The following is a 23,452-nucleotide window of genomic DNA, read 5'->3' as shown; positions in this document are numbered from 1 at the left end:
ACCCATCAGTTATGTATGTAAGGGTATTTCTGTGGACAATTTATGCTAACAGCTGTTCATAACTCTCTTACAGGTCTGCATCCCTCTCATCAGTAAACTATGAAGTGGAAAAACATATTCACACTCTTTGGACATAAAGTTGTATGGTAACATGAGCCACATGAAGTTTACAGCTCTGTTGTTTATCAGTTTCTTACAAAAGTTAAGTTTTTGAATAGGGTCCTACTGACCTTCATTTCTATTTTGATTATATTGTTAACTTCTTAATAAACCTCAAACAAACATGTTCATTTGTCCTCACATTCTTTACTGTAGTTCCCTCCTCCCTCATTATGCAGATCATTATGCAGCTCATTATGCGAGCCTTTGTTTGCTAGCTGTCAATCAATCCTTCTCGCATACGGCCCCTCTAAACAAAAAGTGTCTTACAATTTCTAAATCAATATACTGGTTTATGTGAATGAGTAGGCAGGATGATTTTCACATCATTTTAAAGAAAAAACTCTAGACTACTAGATTCTGTTTAGGAAAGTCTTGTTAAAACATGTTTAGTATGGGTTTTGTGGACTTATATCAGTGACTTAAAATTTTAGCTTTTTTAAAAAACACGCATAAACCTTTTTCTCTCAAAAATACATACATGTACATACATGTAGCTCATATAATATTTTAGCCCAGTTTGTGCTGAACACAGTGGTATGAGACACTTTTTATGTTTTAAAGCAACTGAAAAAAGACCAAATGTAAGAGCATGTCAGAACCTCTGACAGTGTCCCAAAATGGTCGGACCCCAGAGGGTTAACATCCGATCGTGGTGAAATCTCAATTCTTATATTATTAGACCTTAGTGCAGCCTTTGACACAATAGATCACACAATCTTACTCAATAGACTAGAAAACTATGTTGGTATCAGTGGTCAGGCGTTAGCCTGGTTTAGGTCGTATCTAACCAATCGCTATCACTTTGTTTATGTAAACGAGGAAGAGTCATATCACTCCCTGGTTAAATACGATGTACCGCAGGGATCGGTTTTAGGTCCTATCCTGTTCTCGTTATACATGTTACCCCTAGGAGACATTATCAGGAAACATAACATAAGTTTTCACTGCTATGCGGATGATACCCAGCTTTATATCTCGTCACATCCCAGCGAAACACACACGTTTTCTAAGCAAACAGACTGCCTTAGCGATGTTAGTGACTGGATGGCACATAACTTTCTTAAGCTCAACTCCAATAAGACAGAGATACTTATTATTGAACCAAATCGCTACAAACATAATATGTCAGATTACAAGTTGCACATAGATGGCTGCACTGTAGTGCCATCTTCCACGGTTAGGAATTTAGGTGTGATGTTCGACAGCAACTTTTCCTTCGATAGTCATATCGCCAACGTCTGCCGCACAGCATTCTTCCATCTTAGAAATATCTCGAAAATACGCCATATACTGTCTACATCTGACGCAGAGAAGCTTATCCATGCTTTTATGACCTCTAGAATAGACTATTGTAACTCGCTACTCGGGGGATGCCATGCAAATCAAGTAAACAAGCTTCAGCTAGTTCAAAACGCTTCTGCAAGGGTACTTACTCGCCCTAAAAAGTACGACCACATAAGCCCAATTCTGGCATCTTTACACTGGCTACCAGTTAAATATCGCATACAATTTAAAATATCACTAATCACCTACAAAAAGCTTTAAATGGCCTAGCACCCTCATATCTTAGAGAATTACTATCAGAATACAATCCATCACGCACACTACGGTCGCAAAATTCTGGTCTCTTGATTATCCCTAGACTATCAAAAGTGTCTAAAAGTGGAAGATTCTTTTCCTACTTAGCCCCTAAGCTCTGGGATGATTTACCAACCGATGTCCGAGAATCAGGTACAGTCGATAATTTTAAATCTAGACTTAAAACTTTCCTCTTCAACAAAGCATTCGCATAATTTGTCTAGTAAAGGTACTTAACTCGCAATAGTTATTTGTACGGAACAAACCACTCGCGATCATAACACAGACCAACCAAATAAATAAATAAAAACCTTATCTTAAAGGCACACCATGGAACTTTTTGGCCACTAGGGGGTGCTAGATATGTATTTTTCACGCCTAGCGCCCCTAGAGGCCACAAGCGCCGCAGCACTGTTGCAAAGGAAAGGAACTGGCCAACCTTAAAACTAAACTAAAAACTAAACATTTAAAACGCTAAACGATCAACATTTTGAGACAACAGGGAGAAACGCAGTCATGTTACAACTATCTGATGAAGAACTCGTCGTGGCAGAAGCCATTTCTCAATCTGAAGGTTGCAGCCTCCGGATGTCGTATTTCTAAGCTGCATACGTCATCAAGACTCTCTTATTTCACAATATTAACAATTATAAAGTTGACTATTATACTTAGTTAATCGTAAATTGTTGCAGTATGCTTATGACTTGCGAATATAATGCTCAGTTTACCTTAAAAAAAAAAACAGGCTTCATGACATATGCAGCCTGCATATTTGACCTCCGGAGGCTGCAGCCTTCCAATTGAGAAACGACCAGAAATATTTCCTTGCCTTTTTCGAAAGAAATATTGTTGCATCGTCTCTCTCTCCCTCGCCACCAGGATTTTCCGCAATGGCACTAGTTTTTCCTCTCTTTTGTGTGAAAATTGTCGCTCCAAATCCAAGTAAACCGTGTTTAGGTCTGCCGCTTTGTAATACATCACGCGAGTGACAGCGGAACGCAGCAAATGAGGAAGAGAGAAGAGAGAAGCGCTCGGATCTGATTGTTGAATGAATAGGGTTTGGTTTTACACTATGAGCAAGTTTGACTGCTGTAGCATCCTGGATTGTAATGTAAATACCATAGACACAGTAAAAGAAAGGTAAATACGTGGACACAGCATCTGAATACAGCGAACTATAAGCAAGATAACCGCCGTCATTTATAAAGAACATCGCATTTATGTATGAATCAAGAGTTTATGTAAAAAAATTGTCTTAAAGGGGAATCGACCCCGGGTCGCCCGTGTTATAGGTCCGTGACACTAAAACTGTGCCACGGAGTCACATACTATAAGTTGCTCTCTACACTCCTTAAGTAGCCTCCAGCAAAATTCACGTTAAAAACAAATTGTGTGGAGGAAGTGACCTATGCCGTAAAGCAGTCGAATTTTGTAGTTTTTTTGGTGCTCTGGTTACTACCAGAAACCCTAAGTTTTAAAATACGAGTAAAAGTGATACAGACCCCGTCATGCTATGGTAGACATGTCATTCAACCTATTTAAAGTCAATGTACTACCAAAAGGGTCTTGAAAATGTATTATGAAGGTTGAAAAATTACATGGTGTCACTTTAACGTATGGTCGGATTGCGATTTTGGAACTTTCGTGTGTCTTGTGAATAGGATGCCATACAGACCCGTTTGCCACTGAACCTGCATTAACGACGACAGTGGGGCTCCCGGCCTTAGTCAAATGGGTTGGCACGTATGGTCGGGTTGGGATTTTGGCGTTTTCATGTGTCTTGTGAATAGTATGCCATACAAACCCGTTTGCCACTGAACCTGCATTAACGACGACAATGGGGCCTCCAGCCTTAGTCAAACGGGTTGGGACGTATGGTTGGGTTGTGATTTTGGCGCTTTCTTTGTCTTGCGAATAGTATGCCATACAGACCCGTTTGCCACTGAACCTGCATTAACGACGACAGTGGGGCTTCCGGCCTTAGTCAAACGGGTTGGAACGTATGATCGGGTTGCAATTTTGGCGCTTTCATGTGTCTTGTGAATAGTATGCCATACAGACCCGTTTGCCACTGAACCTGCATTAACGACGGCAGGGGGGCCTCCAGCCTTAGTCAAATGGGTTGGCACGTATGGTTGGGTTGTGATTTTGGCGCTTTCTTTGTATTGCGAATAGTATGCCATACAGACCAGTTTGCCACTAAACCTGCATTAACGACGACAGGGGGGCCTCCAGCCTTAGTCAAACGGGTTGGCACGTATGGTTGGGTTGTGATTTTGGCGCTTTATTTGTATTGCGAATAGTATGCCATACAGACCCGTTTGCCACTGAACCTGCATTAACGACGACAGTGGGGCTTCCGGCCTTAGTCAAACGGGTTGGAACGTATGATCGGGTTGCGATTTTGGCGCTTTCATGTGTCTTGTGAATAGTATGCCATACAGACCCGTTTGCCACTGAACCTGCATTAACGACGACAGTGGGGCCTCCAGCCTTAGTCAAACGGGTTGACACATATGGTCAGGTTGGGATGTTGGTGTTTTCTCGTGATCCTGTAAATAGTACGCAATATAGACCCGTTTGCCACTGAACCTGCATACACGACGACAGTGGGGTTACAGGCCTTAGTCAAACGGGTCAACAGGTTTAATTTTCTCTTAAAGATCGGAAGGTGACCCTTAGTTACCATATATACCGTCGCAGTGGGCCCCCAATTTGTAAAATCCTCAACTGTGGATAATATAATTATGCCGCAATAGTTAGTCTGTCTGAAACTAAGCTGATTAAACCACATCGCTGTGTGACACTTGCATTACTTGTGAACGGCCCCTACGCTAATATGATTTTGTTTTTCTCTCCCTGTCTCGTCCTCGACCCGAGGACAATGGGACAAAGAGACCCAGTTCCGGTAGATGTGAAAGTCGGCACACCTCTGATCTACTGGTTGTCCTTCAACGTGATGCACAGCTGATGCCTGACCAACGCTCACCGGCAGGACCCGCTTAATCTCCGCATAATCTCCGCTTAATCTCCTTATCCGTTTATATGTGTGTATATACATATATATCTCTCCCAAGGGTTTTTCCCTCCTAGGAAATTTTTTTTAATTTCCTCGGCTAAACGACCCGGGGTTTTTGTTTTTTTTCTCCTAGGGGTTTTTTTACCCCGGGGAGGTAGCCTTCTTGGGCTTAACTTAGCTTCTTCTTCTAGACGTTACATTAGTAATACGCTCGACATAATGTCGAGTCATGGCCGCAGCAAATTTGACTGCTTATGCTATTGTGTATTATGTTGTGCTATCTGTCGTTTTTCTGTGCTTTTACTGTTTCTATTAATGTAAAGCTGCTTTGAAACAATTAAGTATTGTGAAAAGCGCTATATAAATAAAATTGAATTGAATGGAATTGAATCATTCATTTTAATTTTAGGAGAATTTATTTTAATTTTAAGCTTTATTTCTGTTTTTATCTTCACAGGTTGTGTTGTGGTGAAACACTGCAGTACTTTGATGATGTATCGATGTCTCATAATTATTCATGAGACTGCTGATGTATCTGCTTACTGATCAGATCCTTTACAGTTTAGTGTGCTCATCATACAGTTTATGTTTAACTAAACCTCAGTACATGTGTGACTATCAGAGAGATGACCTTACCCCAGTATCTCCAGTTTACAGTCAGGATTCTTCAGTACATCAGTGATCAGCTTCACTCCTGAATCTCTTAGTTTATTATTATCAGACAGATTCAGATGTGTCAGGTGTGATGGGTTTGATCTCAGAGCTGAAGTCAGAGCAACACAACCTTCATCTGTGATATTACAACTACACAACCTGTAGAGAACAGAGACACACAGTTTGTTCACACATAGATCAAATCTACAGTGAGTTGAATTTGTTTCTCTTTTGTCATCATTTAGTGTTTATGGACATTTTCATTTTTGTTTCATTTATGCGTGTTTGTTTTTACTGAAACACATCAGTGAGATTTACAAGGAAATTAACTTCATCGGTTTATGTTTATATTAACTGTGTGATTTATTTATTTTTATACAAAAATGAAATCAGATTTCCCTCATCAGACATCACAAAATTGTCTCTTATGTTTTTATTTCTGAATGACTTTTTTAATTCAATTTTAATGTTTTATGTTTGTGACTTTCAGTAAGAGTTAAAGTGTGATGAATGTTGAATAAAATCAGCTTCAGTAATCAAATACATTACTGAGATTAAGTTAAAATAAACTATTTAACATTTGAAGTGGACCATAACTTTGTATAAATGTTGTCTTTGAATTTTGAACAATACTTGTCTGAGGACATCTTAGGGTGTTTTCAGACCTGAGTCTATGTTTCAGAACCTGCTGCTTTTTCTTCTTGGTTCAGTTTGTTTATGTAGCCCGGGAGATGGATTAGTGATGGCACCGGACACAGGATATAAAATTTAAACGGGGATCTTTTATTTCAGACTGCACGTTTATGGAGGGATTTTCGGGTCAGATTGTAAACTAAAAGTCTAAAACAAAAAGTCTTAAACGAAAACTAAAAAAGTCTAAATTTGAAACTAAAAGTCTAAGTCCAAAATCAATTTGGTATTTAGGATTGGGCATTCTGTATTTAGGATTGGGCAATTGGTCATTTAGCTATTGAGGATTTAGGATTGGGCCTTTAGGGATTTAGGATTGGGAATTTAATCATTTAGCCATTTAGGGTTAAGGATTGGGCATTTGAGGTTTAAGGAGTGTATGCAAATAAGGAGGCATGGCCCAGATACTGGAGGCTGGGTTTGAAATGGCTGGTGCACAGAGGCACCTTATGGACAGTAGAGGGAGCTCCCAGTACTTCACCCAGTACACTGTAATGAAACCAAATAGCGAGTGAGCAGGACGGAGCGAGGACTGTACTTTATAATGTGATAACTTCAACTTAATGACAGCATTGTAACATTTATGTGGCTTCACACACAAAGTCACCAGTGAAAGGAGTGCTATCGGTCTGACAACGAGAAAGCAGCAGGTACACTCTTAGAAAGTATGTGTTATTTTTTTACACATCTTTTTGTGTTAAGCTTTTAACACATTATGCGTAATTTAACACATTATGTGTCATTTTGTGTTGAGTTTGTGTTAAAATAAAACACAAGTTGTGTTTAAAGTAACACAAAATGTGTTGTTTCAATAATAACACAGAGATGCGTGGATTCTGGGACAACGCATTTAGTGTGTTGTCCCAGAATCAACATTAATGTGTTGTTTTTAACACATCCGTTCAGTGTAAGATGTTCACATTAGCTACTAGTTTAGGGTGACCAAACATCCTGTTTTTTCCTTTTTATAAAGTGATGAAAATGTCCTGGTTTTCATTATTTTCATTGGGCCATTAAGCGTGTAGCCTACTTTAAATATATGCTTGCCTTTGCACACAAAACATATGAAACTGGCCTCGCCCCGTCTTGTTATAATTAGGGCTGTGACGGTGGCAGTTTTTTACTACCGCTTCAGGTCATATTGCTAAAATTCAAAATATTATGATTTTTAAAAAACAAATAAAATAATTTTTATGTTAACTTATATTGGTAGATAGAGTATATTGTATGTGTATGTAGAGATATACAGGTATGTGTCTGTATGTATATGTGCATATGTGAGTGAGTATATGTATATTTGTATTTTATGAAAATTTGGTGTTTTTGGTGTAGGACTGGATAAAAGGATTGTGTAGTGTTATGTGAGTTATGTGTTATGTGTGGACCCCAGGAAGAGTAGCGGATGCATTTGTTGCATTAGCTAATGGGGACCCTAATAAAATAAATAAATAAATAAATATGTGTTCACTGCCAAGACGCACACAAATATGGCAGCAGGCATGGCGGAAGTGACGTCTTTGGTACCCATGAATTGCTTAATTAACCATGAACATACCTGACAGCTTTTTGTAGATGACCAAAGTGCAAATTGCTCTTCTCCACACAGGTTCATGGTAAGAATGTTGTCCCACCTAAGTTTTGATTCCTACTTAAACAAATGAAGTAATTTAACCACACTTACAAAAACAGCCACACAATAATCCCGTAAAGCTGCTCTCAATGAGAATGAGAACACCAGTGTGCTATTTATGAAGGCTATATCTTTAACACCAAGCATATCTGCAGACTCTGTTGATTTTCTCCTTGATTCCTTTAATTCGAAAGTTAAGAGTGTAATCGATGATATTGCTCCTGTGAAAGTCAGGAAGAAGAATGGCAGGCAAAAATCACCTTGGAGAAACTCAACAGAGGTGCAGAATATGAAGAGACAATGCAGAAAAGCTGAGCGCATGTGGCGGAAGACAAAACTTGTAGTCCATTATCATATCTATAAAGACAGCCTTCGTGCTTTCAGTGTGGAACTAGGCAAAGCTAGACAGACATTCTTTTCAAATATTATAAACAACAACATAAATAACACACGCACTCTTTTTGCTACTATAGAGAGACTAACAACCCCCCCAAGTCACATTCCTAGTGAAATGCTCTCAGACAGCAAATGCAGTGAGTTTGCTAACTTCTTCTCTGAGAAAATCAATAATATCAGAAAGGTGATCAGTACATCCTTGAGCTGCGCCGGGGTCGGACAAGTCAGATCACAACATCAGAAAGTAGTTACGATGTCTGATTTCGAAGCAGTTGATGGTAAAATTTTGGAAGAAATAGTACAGCATCTTAAAACATCAACCTGCGCCCTTGACACACTCCCAACATCTTTTTTCAAAAGTGTCCTTAACTGTTTAGAAGCAGATCTCCTAAAAGTGGTAAATTCATCACTTAACTCTGGCACTTTTCCAAAGTCCCTTAAAACTGCAGTTGTTAAGCCCCTCCTGAAAAAGAGCAACCTAGATAACACTGTATTGAGCAACTACAGACCAATCTCAAATCTTCCTTTCATAGGCAAGATCATTGAAAAAGTTGTTTTCAATCAGCTGAACAAATTCTTAATTTCTAATGTTTACTTTGACATTTTTCAATCTGGTTTCAGACCACACCACAGTACAGAGACAGCGCTCATAAAGATAATAAATGATATTCGCCTCAATACAGACACAGGCAAACTATCAGTGCTGGTGCTACGACCTCAGTGCTGCTTTTGACACTGTCGATCACAACATACTTCTTGACAGGCTGGAAAACTGGGTCGGGCTTTCTGGGATGGTCCTAAAATGGTTCAGGTCATACTTAGAAGGGAGAGGTTATTATGTAAGTATAGGTGGCCATAAATCTGAGTGGACATCCATGACATGCGGAGTCCCGCAAGGCTCAATTCTAGCGCCACTCCTGTTCAACCTGTATATGCTCCCACTAAGCCAAATAATGAGAGAGAACCAAATTGCCTATCACAGTTATGCAGATGACACTCAGATCTACTTAGCTCTATCCCCTAACGACTATAGCCCCATTGACTCCCTGTGCAAATGCATTGATGAAGTCAACAGTTGGATGTGCCAAAACTTTCTTCAGTTAAACAAAGAGAAAACTGAAGTCATTGCGTTTGGAAACAAAGATGAAGTTCTCAAGATGAATGCATACCTTGACGCTAGGGGTCAAACAACTAAAAATCAAGTCAGGAATCTTGGTGTGATTCTGGAGTCGGACCTTAGTTTCAGTAGTCATGTCAAAGCGATAACTAAATCAGCATACTATCATCTCAAAAATATCGCAAGAATTAGATGCTTTGTTTCCAGACAAGACTTAGAGAAACTTGTGCATGCTTTTATCACCAGCAGGGTGGATTATTGTAATGGCCTCCTCACTGGCCTTCCCAAAAAGACTATTAGACAGCTCCAGCTCATTCAGAACGCTGCTGCCAGAATTCTGAGCAGAACCAGAAAATATGAACAGATCACTCCGGTCCTCAGGTCGCTACACTGGCTACCAGTTACATTTAGGATTGATTTTAAAGTATTATTAATGGTATATAAATCACTCAATGGACTAGGACCTCAATACATTGTCGATATGCTCATTGAATATAAACCCAACAGGTCACTCAGATCATTAGGATCACGTCAGCTAGAAATACCAAGGGTTCACTCAAAGCAAGGAGAGTCAGCTTTTAGCTATTATGCCAGTCGCAGCTGGAACCAGCTTCCAGAAGAGATCAGATGTGCTCCAACAGTAGTCACATTCAAATCCAGACTCAAAACACATCTGTTTAGCTATGCATTTACTGAATGAGCACTATGCTGCGTCCGAACTGATTGCACTATATTTTATATGCACTATTTTAATTATTTTTATTTCTCTTGTTTTTATTCTTATTTTTATTTTTAAAAGTTTTATACTTGTATTCCTGTTTTATTCTTTTTCATACATTTAAACAGTTTTTTATTAAAATCACATTTATTTTCTTTTAATTGATATTTAAAATTCATGTATATTTGATTTTTTGTTTTCTCATTTCTATGTAAAGCACTTTGAATGACCTTTGTGTATGAAATGTGCTATACAAATAAACTTGCCTTGCCTTGCCTTGCCTCTCTGTCTATCCAGACGGACAATTTAAGCGGAATCACAGAAAATAAACAGATGCACTCTGAGCAATTAAATGAAAGTTTACACACACATGACTTGTATTAACAAAGTCTGGTTCATTTGGAAATATTGCCTTGTGTATGCAAACTGAACCAACATTGTAGCCATTAAACCCCCGGTTTCAAAACAAAGCAATCGATCTACAGGTCTGAAAACACCCTAAGATGAAATTTTGTGATCCACTTTCAATGTTGACTAGTGTCTATAAATCCATTACAGATGTTATGATCTCTATATAGTCCCACTATAATCTATATGTGATTTCTGTCTGAACATCAGATCACAATCTTACTTCAGTTTCTCCAGTTTACAGTCAGGATTCTTCAGTACATCAGAGATCAGCTTCACTCCTGAATCTGTGAGTTTATTCAGAGACAGATCCAGATCTCTCAGGTGTGATGGGTTTGATCTCAGAGCTGAAGTCAGAGCAACACAACCTTCATCTGTGATATCACAAGCATACAACCTGTAGAGAACAGAGACTTTATGTGAATTATGCAAAACTACAAAGTTTTTTCACAAATCTCTAACCTCCATCTCTTCATGTAATGTTCCTCTTTCAATCCCTCAGTAACTGAGACACTGTGTGTTTAATTAAGCAGTATCGCTCGAGTAGGAGTGTGATATAGAGCTATATCACATGACTCCGAGAGCGATATTGCTTTTATACAACAGTTCGACGGCACACGTTTGAAAAACGAAAACTAGAAAACAACAACGGAGTTATTTTAAAAGCCTCTTTGTTTGGGAACTACTTTCTTCCGCCACGGATTTGAGGGCGGGCAGAATCACAGGTAACACTTTCGCTTGCTTTGAATCTCATATTAACTCAATGGACGGAATAGGCGTTTCTTTATATTAACGTTTCTTGGTCACAAAGTGTAGTTTTAAGATTAGTTCAGTCGAGAATATATATGTATTATATTTAAATCTACTGTCGATTAGTAAAGATAGCGCCTGTTTGAATGTTTGCTTAGTGAGATTCGGTACGTATGAGAACCAAAGCATGAGCGGACGTCAGTGTTCACTCGCCCCGCTGACCACCGCCCTCTCTGAGCTACATCTCTGACAGGGATTCCCTGGCTCTGATATTCGCCCTGTCTGTGTTTGATGGTCAAAATTAGATCAAATCAGCAGTATTTGGTGTCATGATGAAACTATTACTCGTTTTCTTATTCATATTTGGGGCCAGATTTACTAAGCGCTTGCGCCAGCGTAAACCATCATTTTGGCGGTAAATAGCGATGTCGGAATTTACTAAAGACGCGCAGTGGATCATTAGCGCTGAAAAGGTGTGGTCTAGTTCTTTTTGCGACTGACCTGATTGCATATGCATTTCTAGGAGTTTCCCTTTCAGACGCAAACATTTTGGGAGGAGACTATTTAAATGATTCACGCAACGCGATTTACTAATGTTTGCGCATGTGTTATGTATGGCATTTGCGCGACTATTTAACGCCGAAAAAAAGCATGTCTTAAATCATTTTGCGCTCGAAATGGCTGCAATTGTTGTTGCTAGGAGGAGACATCGCAGAAATCAGAGACTGCATGGTAGAAGGGAGAGGATTTTTTCCACACGTATCAATTTATTTGGAATGCCAGAACAACAAATTATCCAAAAATTTCGTTTGCCAAGCCATGTTATTCTAAATTAGCTGGAAGAAATACAAGACGATCTGGAGCCCTCAACTAGGAGTCACGCAATCCCAGGTGTTTCAAAACTTCTTGCAACACTTCATTTTTTGTCCTCCGGTTCTTTTCAGTCTACTGTGGCTACGTTAGCTGGAATTTCACAATCCGCATTTTCACCTGCGTTGTCCGTGGTGCTGAAGTCACTGATGAAAATAGTACATCAGCATATAATATTCCCAAATCGGCCGGAAGCTTTTGGTACAGTAAAACAGGGTTTTCAGACCATGTCGGGTTTCCCAAATGTGCTTGGATCAATCGATGGAACACATGTTCAGCTCATCCCTCCATCTGAAACAGAGCATGTGTTCCGCAACAGGAAGCACACACACTCTCTCTCTGCTTATTTGCAACCATGCGCTAATTTGCGCTGCTCTTAGTAGATTGGTTGGTCATTATGGAAATCAGCTGTTGCGCCTGTGTTATTTAATTAGCGCTTTTTTAGTAAATAACCCGCAGATATCACCACTCCCATCAGCGCATTTTTGGAATTGCGCTCATGCGCTAATTTGCCCTGTTTAGTAAATCTGGCCCTTAGTGTCTTTTGTGTTGTTATTGTTTTGGCGCGAGGTAAAAGTTAATAAAACTATACTTACATAATGTTACTATTGCTTTCCCATTAATCTTAACGCGATGCGAGCACTCGCTTGTTATTAGACTTGTTCTTGTCAGTACTATATAAAACTGTTTTGAGAGATGTTCAGAGAGATGTTTTTTGCATGCTACTCATAAATATATCAGTGGTGATATCTCATAACGTGTTTTAATAGTCACGTCATGATAAAATAAATGATCAATGTCCACATTTAACAGCTGTGCTGCTTACCTGCAGTTCCACAGTGCTTTCGCGTTCTGAGGAGAGATCGCTCCAGAAAAAATATTGTTTACATCCCTCTTTCCAAGTGTTAATCGTCCACACGACGTGACAAGACATTACTCCCATTAACATTAACATAACATCCAAGAGCGCTGATCTTTGACAGAATAATCCGTTCCGATTGGGATTCACACACTGATTCACGAGCTAGTTAACTAACGAGACACACGGAGAGTTTAAAAACAGCGCGTCTGTGTGTGTGCGTGCAGTTTTTCTAGTCAGAGACGAGCTTGTTTAAAAAAACCTCCATTCACTAATACTAAAATGACCAGCAGGTGGCGGAATGATACAAAATGGTGAAGCGGTTACTGTGCCGTTATCAGTAGGATATCGCACGCCTCTTAGCCAATCAGATTCGAGAACCAGAAAGAACTGTTGTATAAATGTCAAATAAATCCATCACACAGCTGACTATTAGTGTTAGATGTCCTAAACCACATGAACATTTCTTCATAAATCTGTATTGAGTTCATGACTCAACACTTGTAATTCTCATCAGGTATTTGATGTAAAAATCTTCCTCTATTACAGGAGGAATATCAGCTGGAGATAACATAACTCTGATCTTACATTTAAAGATGTTACAGTGTTTAAAGATGATATGGTATGGTATGGTACGTAAAGTTAATGGTGCCGTTCTGTCGTTGTTGGTACATAATCATAAAGATCATCATCTAATTAATTGATTTACTCATTAAAAGTTTGTTTTCTGTCATTAATGTAAATGAGATCGAGCACTTTTACAGCAGTTTGTCATTAAGAAGTTTTAGAAACTTTGGACAAAAATTTAACAGCTGTATATTTGGGATGTAAAAACATAAAAAATCAGAGTATGAATCTCAACCATGGTAACAGAGAAAATAGTAAACAGTTCATTATCCATGCTGGGAGTCCTAAATGAGATTTGTAATTTGTTGATACCCAGCATGCATTGCAGCATGAAGTTTTTCATTTAATTGTCACTGTTGTTGAGATTCATACTCTGATTCTTACCCAGATTGGATCAAACTGATAATTCAGATGAACTACGAAAGCCAACATCCTGCCACCTACTAACAACTCATGCTAAACAGCATCTAATTGATGTCACACAATTCAACAGCTTTCAAGAAATAGTAGAAGCTGTTACACAATCCCTTAACGGGGCGGCCAGCGCTACTAACACTGTCACAGCTGATACATTCAGGAAAGCTGAACTAGAAGTGTTCAAAACATCACAGATGGAATGTTTTCCTAATAAATACATTCAGTTGCAAAAGGGGACTGCCATCACACCAAACAGTAGATTAATAGCATTACATCCTGAGTTTGATTGTGATACACAATTAATTAGAGTAGGGGGACGACCTGGAAGATGTGAACAGCTGAGCCCTGACATTCTTCATCCAATTGTTCTAGACCCAAATCGTTCAGTAACTAAGCTATTGATTGAACAGTATGATGAACAGCTACATCACCCTGGCACAGAACGTGTTTTTGCTAAAAATCAGAAGGCTTTTCTGGATTCTGAGAGGGCGACAAGCCATTCGTTCAGTTCAACATCACTGTGCAGAGGGCAACAAATGGCGTGGTAAACCAGATGTCCCAAAGATGGCAGACTTACCACCTTCCAGTTTAAGGCTCTTTAAACCTGCATTCCACTCTACAGGCATGGACTGTTTCGGCCCATTTACCATTAAAATTGGGTGATGGAATGAGAAACGTTGGGGTTTAATTTACAAGTGTCTATCCACCAAAGCAGTATACCTCGACCTTCTGTCTCATGCTGACTCTGATTCTTTCCTCATGTTTCTACGACGTTTCATTTCTCGAAGAGGAAAACCCTACGAGTTGTACTCTGACCGAGGAACCAATTTTAGAGGTGGTGACAGTGAACTTAAGAAGCTTTCAAAAATCTCAATCCCCACTTACAACAAGAACTTGCCAAGCAGCAGATAGATTTCCACTACAATCCACCTAACCCCCTCATTTTGGTGGATCCTGGGAGAGGGAAATCCGATCCGTTAAGACTGCCCTGTATACTATCATTGGGGCTCAAACAGTTACAGAAGAAGTGCTCATGACTGTCTTAATTGAGATTGAAGGAATTCTAAATTCTAAACCCTTGGGGTGTATCTTCTGACATAGCTTATCCAGATCCAATAACACCAAACTCTCTCCTGATGGGACGAATGGATTCCACTTTGCCACAAGTTATTTATCCTGAAACTGAATTGCTTAGTTGCAAAAAATGGAGGCACAGCCAAGTACTGGCAGACCAGTTCTGGAACCGTTTTCTGCGTAACTACTTGCCTGGACTTCTGGCTCGACAAAAATGGCAACAGGAAAAGGAAAACCTGGCAGTCGGAATCAGGCTGTTGTCTGACTTATTCTGGAAATGATGGGAGCTTAATAAGTTTTCTGTGCTGGCCCAATGTTTCAAATCTGCAATGCACATTTGGGGGCGGCTGTAGTAAATTTTGGGCCAGCTATATGTGCTTACGGCACCATTTAGTGGACATTCAATCAAATTTTTCTTGAGATAGTAATTAAGTCAGGCTTTATTACTAGCCTTTATTAGGAGCCAGCTAAGGACCTCTGTTGATGTCATCTTTAATGAGCCACATGTGACATATTGATATGGAAGGATGTTGTGTTGGTGACAATCTGATTGCATCTACATGGTTATTTGCAGCATCTTGTTGATTTTAATGTTGTGTGTGCGTGCATCAAAGAGTAAGTTGTATTTAGTCAATATTTGTGCATTTTATATCTTTATACTTTGGAAATAGAGTTTAGTTGTACCTATAGCATTGCTGCAGCACACCATGTGCACATGATAACTTCTATAGAGACATATTACTAAACTAAATGTTTATTGGTTCTATTGTTAAACTTAATTGATAGTTTAAGTGTTTATTATTTGTAATTGTATTACATGCATATGTTTACACAGTATTATTTGTTTCTTTAAACTAGAACCATACACACCTGTTCTGATCAACACAAGATATGCAAGACATGAAGATTAAACTGTTCAATTCTATAAAGAGTGGTCTGTGAGTGGTGTGTGCACATCTCGTCAAAAGGACAAATAATCATAAATGTTCTAACCGAGCATTCTTTGGTGGTTGCAAATAGGAAGTAATCAGCACCTAAGTGACTGTATTACTTTTAGATGTCATATACACAACCAACCTAGCACTGGGGAGGAACTCAATCTTTTATTTCCGGTTCACCACTACAGGTCGAGTATGCATAGCAACAGTATTATTTAGAACAGCATGTGACATCTCCCTTCTTAAAGATATAACACAACTTATAACTTTTCAATATATTACCCAAGCAAGTATTATTTGTTAACATTACTAACTTGCATATGTTTTCCACTATTGCGTTTTTATACACTTAAAGTAAACGTGTAGTGCATAATATCCATGAAACTTGTTCAACAAACATAATAAACCAAATTATCACTTCACATAATACTAATCTCAGATCTTATGTGAAGACATAATACCTTTCAGACAACAGTTAGGTATAGAGGTAGCTTACTGGTCTTAAGTCACTATTTAAGTATTAATCACAGTATTAAGATTCGAACATATAACTACTAACATATGTACAACATTTAAACTTCACTGGTACATAACATAGTCATCAAATCTCTTTGGCACACATCTTGCCCTAGCTGGGCGCTCACAGACTGATACTGGTGGCTGTGATGATGCCTTGGGAAACCCACTATTTGTAGGGGACTTTATTGTCTCTTTCTGTTCTGTAGGTGTACAGTCTGGGTCAGCAATGTCCGGTGTCACTTGTAATGCTGATTTGTCAGGATCCAGAGACAGGTGAAATCTGTTGCGGCGGTAAGTGGTTCCATTTTCTGTCATGACTGTGTATGATCGAGGGGAGGTATGAGGTTGTACCACAACTGCTCGGTTCCATACGCGGCCTTGTCTAATGCGGCAGCTTTCACCAGGTTGGAGGGAAGGCAGTTCTCTTTTCCCCCGGTTATAGTAGCATGCTGTCTGTTGTTGTCGAGCCACCAACTCATCTCTACCCTGCACTGGAGGTTGGGGCATCAGTTTACGTGAGGTTACAGGCAAGATAGACTTGAGACGGCGACCCATAAGCAATTGTGCTGGCGTAACTTGGAGTTCGCTGATAGGGCTGTCTCGGAAATCAAGCAGGCATTTGTAAATGTCCTTGCCATCCTCAGCTGCTTTTCTCATCAGTTGTTTTATTGTTTGAACAAACCTCTCGCTTTGTCCATTGGACTGCGGGTATGTGGGACTAGACGTCACCAGGTTGAAATTCCAATCTGCAGCAAACTGACGAAAGGCATGACTGGCATACGGCATATTGTCACTCACCAGCGTGTCCGGCACTCCATGCCTGGCAAAAAGAGACTTCAGCTTGTTGATGATTTCTTGTGCTGTTTTGATTTTCAGACTCACCACTTCAGGGAACTTAGAGAAGTAATCAACGACAAGTAGGTGATCAATTCCATTAAAAGTAAATATGTCAGAGCCCAGCTTAGCCCATGGACGGTCTGGCACTTCATGTGGCAACATTGGCTCCTGGGTGTTGTTTCTTTGAAATTTTGCACATACACTGCAACGCGCAATTGCATCTTGAATGTCCCTAGACATCCCTGGCCAATACATAATAGCTCTGGCTCTGTTTTTACACTTCTCAATGCCTATATGAGTGTCATGTAAGGCAGAAATGATTTCCTGTCGCAAAGATTCTGGTATTACTACTTTGTCTCCTACAAAGACAAGTCCATGCTCACTATATACTTCATCTCTCACCTGCCAAAACTGTTGTGCTAGGGAAGTTACACTTGCCTTGTTAGATGGCCAGCCTCTCTGACTCACTAATCTTACAGCCTGTAGAGTCGGGTCAGTGGCTGTTGCTTGTTGAATCTTCTCAAGTCTTTGACTACTCATTGGAAGTACTTCAGTGACGCTGTGTACTCGTAGCTCTTGTGCATCCTCCTTGTTGTCAGATGGAGTATTGCAGGTCTGATACGCTCGGCTTAAAGTATCCGCAATGTACATATGTTTTCCAGGGTGGTACTTCACATCTATGTTGAATTTTAACAGACGTAACAACATTTGCTGGAGCCTTGGTGAAGCTTTGTGCAGTGGTTTTTTTGTGATCATCTCAAGCGGGCGGTGGTCGGACTGTGCTGTCACCGGTCTGCCATACACGTACTGGTTAAACTTTTCAGTTGCAAAACAGATGACCAGCAACTCCTTTTCGATTTGGGAGTAATTTTGTTCTGCTGTGGTCAGAGAACGAGATGCATATGCAATGGGATGATTATCCTGCAGCAAACAGGCTCCTAAACCGGTCGATGACGCGTCGCATTGTATCACAGTGTCTTTGTTTATGTCAAAAAACTTAAGCACAGGCTTACTGCTGATAAGTGTCTTCAACGTCTTGAGGGCTGCTGCATGCTGCTGTTCCCATGTCCATGCTGTGTCTTTTTTGAGTAGGCTCCGTAATGGCGTTGTCGTTGTGGACAGATTAGGTATGAATTGGGCCAAGTAATTGATCATTCCCATGATCCTTAGAAGATCCTCTCTTGACATTGGGTCTGGCATGTCAGTGATAGCTTTCACTTTTGACTCATCAGGCTTCAAACCTTCCTTGCTGATCACATGACCAATGTACACAAGTTCAGACCTCTTAAATTTGATCTTTTCTTTGTTGAATTTACAGCCCATCTCTTTAGCTCGCTGCATCACCTCATGTAATGTCTTGTCATGTTGTTTCTCATCTAATGAGGCAACAATCAAAGCATCTGCTATAATATGCACATCTGGGATGTCGCCAAAAACCATCTGGTTTTTCCGCTGCAAAACTTCACTGGCACTTGATATTCCAAACGGCATCCGCTGAAAGGAATATCTCCCAAAGGGAGTATTGAACGTGCACAGGTCAGCACTGGCTTCAGTAAGTGGAACTTGCCAGTATGAACTTGTCTGATCAAGCACAGTAAACACTGTTTCCCCTGACATCTGGCTGATCACATCAGAGCTGGTTGGAATCATAAAGTGTTCTCTCCTAATGGCACGATTCAGATCTTTTGGGTCAAGGCATAAACGAAGTGAGCCATCTTTCTTTTCCACCACTACAAGACTATTGACCCAGTCTGTGGGTTTTGATGTCTTTCGTATAACTCCAGCTGCTTCCATGTCATCAAGCTTTTCTTTGAGACGAGTATGAAGACTCAAAGGCACTCTGCGCGGCGGGTGAATTACTGGTGTCACATTAGGCTTCAACTTAATGTCATATGGTTCAGTAAATTTTCCTAGACCACTAAACACATCAGGGTACTGTGCAATCAGATCTTCTTGAGTAAGGGATTTTTCAATGTTGTCCATTCTTTGAACGAGTCGTAGATCAGAGCATGCTTGACGACCTAAGATGGTTGGTCCGTCTTCAGTAGTGAGGAAAAAATCATAGCTTGCTTGTGCACCCTTGCGTGTCACACATTTTAAATTAACTTTTCCTATGTGCTGTATGCTGTGCTCTCCGTATCCTGACAGTCTAGCTGTGGATTTATAAACAGGAATGCTGGTATATCCTGTTAGCTGTTTAAACTGTGACAGTGGCATACAGTTCGTATCTGCTCCTGTGTCTAGCTTCATTTCAATCTTGTCCTCATTAATCATTACCTCTTCATACCAGCAGGGGTTACTGTTATCATGTGTCATTGAGTCAATAAAGAAATGTTCAAAATCAGACTCCACTGTGTGTACATTTGATGCTCCACGACCCCGACCTCTACTCTGATAATTAGACAGTCTGGCTTGACATTGATCTGCGAAGTGGTTTAATTTTTTTTACAGCGACGACACTCCTTACCATATGCAGGGCAGTTGCGAGGTTGATGCGTTGTGCCACATCTGCTGCATGCTTTGGGGTGTGCTGCGTTGCTTGAGCCGTAGCTCCACTCTGCTGGTGGTTACTAGCTCTCGTTGACTGTGCGTGTTGTTTTCCTCGTCCTTGATAACGTCTACGTCCTCTGCCTCGCGTGTATGAGTTTAGAGTGTGAACTGACTGGTCTGGTGTTTGGGGCGACTTGCCTTGTATCATATCCAGTTCCCTCTTAGCGCTCTCAAACGTACACATTCGCTGTGTCACTACTTCAAGAGATGCATTGCCGTCATCACCCATTACTTTCATTTTCATTGCCAGATCTTTTATGGAGAAAAATAATTTGTCTCGTAGCGTGGTCTCTAAATCAGTATACTGACAGTTACTTGCCATCGTCCGGAGATCATTCACAAATGCTTCTAGACCCTGTCCTTCAGGTCTCTGGTATGCCCAAAACTGTGCACGGAGAGCCATCACTGGATTCCTCGTGTTAGAATACTGCTCGAACTTTCTGAGAACCGTATCAAAGTCATTGCGATCTTCCGCGGCTCTATCACCTTCAGCCGGTGCCCATCCAAAGTTACTGTATATATCATATCCTCTCCCTCCCAGTATCGTGAGCAAAATAGCAACCTTTTTCGCTGAAGCTGCATCACTGTTTCCCGATGCTGTGAGAAACAGGGCGAAACGTTGCTGCCACTTCTTCCACGCGGCGCTCACATTAGGACAGTCAAAATCAAACGGCTCAGGTGGCTTATAGTGTAGAACATCCATTATTGAATATTCATCCGCTTTTCAATGTCAAAATCTTTTATATTAACGATAAACTTACTTCTGTTCTGTGACACCATGTCATATACACAACCAACCTAGCACTGGGGAGGAACTCAATCTTTTATTTCCGGTTCACCACTACAGGTCGAGTATGCATAGCAACAGTATTATTTAGAACAGCATGTGACATTAGATGTTATAATCTGTAACACTCACTACAATCTATATGTGATTTCTGTCTGAACATCAGATCACAATCTTACTTCAGTTTCTTCAGTTTACAGTGTGAATTCTTCAGTACATCAGAGATCAGCTTCACTCCTGAATCTCCTACATTATTCTCAGACAGATCCAGATCTCTCAGGTGTGATGGGTTTGATCTCAGGGCTGAAGTCAGAGCAACAAAACCTTTATCTGTGATACGACAACTACTCAACCTGTGGAGAACAGAGACTTTATGTGAATTATACAAAACTACAAAGTTTGTCTACAAATCTCTAACTTCCATCTCTTCATGTAATGTTCCTCTTTCAATCCCTCAGTTACTGAGACACTGTGTGTTTAAATGTCAAATAAATCCATCACACAGCTGACTATTAGTGTTAGATGTCCTAAACCACATGAACATTTCTTTATAAATCTGTATTGAGTTCATGACTCACTCTTGTAATTCTCATCAGGTATTTGATGTAAAATCTTCCTCTATTACAGGAGGAATATCAGCTGGAGATAACATAACTCTGATCTTACATTTAAAGATGTTACAGTGTTTAAAGATCAATTTCACTTAATCTATAAAAACATTATTAATGTGTGTGTCAGTGTCAATGATGGATCAATGTTTTTTATCATCTTTATAAAAACAACACGACGAGGAGAAAAACTCTTCATACACAATAATATCAGCAAAGATTTCATCAAAGAAACACCAAACTACATTTTCTGACATTTTAACAGAGGAGTTTTGTTGCACGTTATGAAGGAAATTGAAATGAATCATAACTAATTATAACTAACATGTCTTTTCCTTACAGGTTTGAACATTTGTACTGTATGCTTTTGAGAACAAAATATGTTGAAACAGAGAAAGTAAAAGTTGTATGTATTGAATAATTTAAGACTTTACAATAAGGTTTTGATTGAATACATGATCTTATTTCCTCAAGTGTTTGTGTTCATAATGGACAAGATGTTGTGTGACTCTCAGCTAACAGAGAAAAGTTTAAAAATGTTCCCTGAAAGTTCCCAAAAACATTCTGCCAACATAAAAAGTTTCTGTGTTGTCTGAACATTATAGATGAATGTTAGATTCTACCATTTTCAAACGTTATGACAATGTCATGTTTTAATGTTCACACAATGTTTAAAGCAACAACTGTTTTATAGACTTATTTGCTTGTTATGTAAACGATAGAGAAACATTGCATTTTATTATTTTAAAACTTATAAAACATTATTTCTGAATGTTCTGTAAAAATATTGCAGTAGAAAACACAATTCACTTAGGTTTAGATGTTTCATTTAAAGGTAGGGTAACAGATTTGATCCTGAAACATTTTTAGTTATGCTGGTTAAAAGTCTCCTCACATCCTGATAGCAATCATTATGTTAAGTTGTTTAAATGTATTTGTAGAAATGTATGTCATCTGTGAAAGGCGTATGTAAATGTCTGCAAGACAGTCTAAATGTTTTTTGTTATTAATTCAAGTTCATTTCAATTCATGAAAATTTAAATAGAAGGTTAAAAATGTAACATGTAATGTTCAGAGAATGTGTATGTGCATGTTTCTTTAAAACTACGTGATGTACACGTGACGCCAGTGTTCTAGCGTGGGACTATGGAATTGTGGGTCAGAGTGTAGCAACGACATGGACACGTTAACATGCTGACATGATCGGCTTCCACAAATAATGATTTATCTGCATGTGGTTCAAAAGGCGCACACGGTCACTGTGTTAATATTGTGTCAAATGTTATAATATTTTTCATGTGCTGTTATGTAGGATGTTTTATGTATATATATTGCCGTGTATATAAGTGTATTAGAGGTTTATCGTAGGATTGCACCGATGAAGCCAAGACTTCTAAGTTTTCGTGAACTTCAAGGGGAACTCCGTAACCTTGCAAGGGAGACAAGGAAGTTTCAGACACAGCCAAGGGCAAAAAAGACGTACACCCAGGCTCAATTTTCGACAACAAGTGGTAACCAGACTGACGAAAAGCTGAGAACAGAGAAAGGGAATAGACAGAACTCAGATCTTGCCGAACTCAGAGCCATGGTTAAGAAACTGGTGAGCAGCCAAGAGGATCAGATTGATAGACTGACACAGCTGGAGGCAAGAGTTGGAGCATCACCACGGGCTGTGTTTCCTCAGACCCAGAGATCTCAAGGGAGTAGTGACACTGCAGTAGGTGGTGTAGTGTGCTATCGCTGTGGAAAACTGGGGCACATTGCACGTCTGTGCAGGACACTGATGACTGATGAGGCACCCCAGGCTGAAGATGGAGCGGTGACTAGGCAGAATTTAAATGCGTAGGGCCTGTGGTTATCGGGGCAACCACAGGCATGCAACAATGTCCCCAGCAACATGACATGGGCAAGTCAAAACCAGCTGATACCCCACTGGTAGGTCCCTGTAATGAAGGGGTGGTTGAGGTAAATGGAGAGATGTGTAAGGCTCTCATCGACTCTGGTTCTCAAGTAACCACAATTACTGATGAGTTTTGGCAACGACATCCTGTTTTATGTACTCAGGAACTGCAGCCATCTGACGTCCCCATTGAAGGTGCCACTGGCCAACCCGTATCTCATGTTGGTGTGCTTCGTATTTACCTCAAGTTTTTGGGAAGGGTCTATGCAAATGTTCCTGTGTTTGTTGTCCCTGTCACAGAGTACCGATCCTGGGTTCCATTACTCATTGGGACTAATGTAATA

The 23,452-nt window shown here is 39.8% G+C and overlaps 3 protein-coding genes across 3 annotated transcripts in view; all 3 read right to left on the bottom strand.

Moving 5' to 3' along the window:
- The window catches only part of LOC141361546 (uncharacterized), a 70,005-nt gene extending 47,618 nt beyond the window's left edge, over positions 1 to 22,387 (bottom strand). The window contains exons 1-4 of the mRNA XM_073863033.1: positions 22,317 to 22,387; positions 20,780 to 20,953; positions 10,596 to 10,769; positions 5,396 to 5,572 (exon numbers count right to left, since the gene is read on the bottom strand). Of these exons, the coding sequence (XP_073719134.1) occupies positions 5,396 to 5,572; positions 10,596 to 10,769; positions 20,780 to 20,953; positions 22,317 to 22,387 (596 nt within the window). The remainder of the gene's footprint in view (positions 1 to 5,395; positions 5,573 to 10,595; positions 10,770 to 20,779; positions 20,954 to 22,316) is intronic.
- The window catches only part of LOC141361723 (protein NLRC3-like), an 843,841-nt gene that overhangs the window by 542,053 nt on the left and 278,336 nt on the right, over positions 1 to 23,452 (bottom strand). The window lies entirely within an intron of this gene.
- LOC141349277 (protein NLRC3-like) overlaps positions 1 to 23,452 on the bottom strand; it is a 162,431-nt gene that overhangs the window by 95,027 nt on the left and 43,952 nt on the right. The gene's annotated exons all lie outside the window — the stretch shown is intronic.

Source organism: Misgurnus anguillicaudatus, chromosome 24, assembly GCF_027580225.2.
Source record: "Misgurnus anguillicaudatus chromosome 24, ASM2758022v2, whole genome shotgun sequence".
Lineage (NCBI taxonomy): Eukaryota > Metazoa > Chordata > Actinopteri > Cypriniformes > Cobitidae > Misgurnus > Misgurnus anguillicaudatus.
Note: the sequence above shows the minus strand (reverse complement) of the source record. Positions and strands in the feature narration are given on the sequence as shown.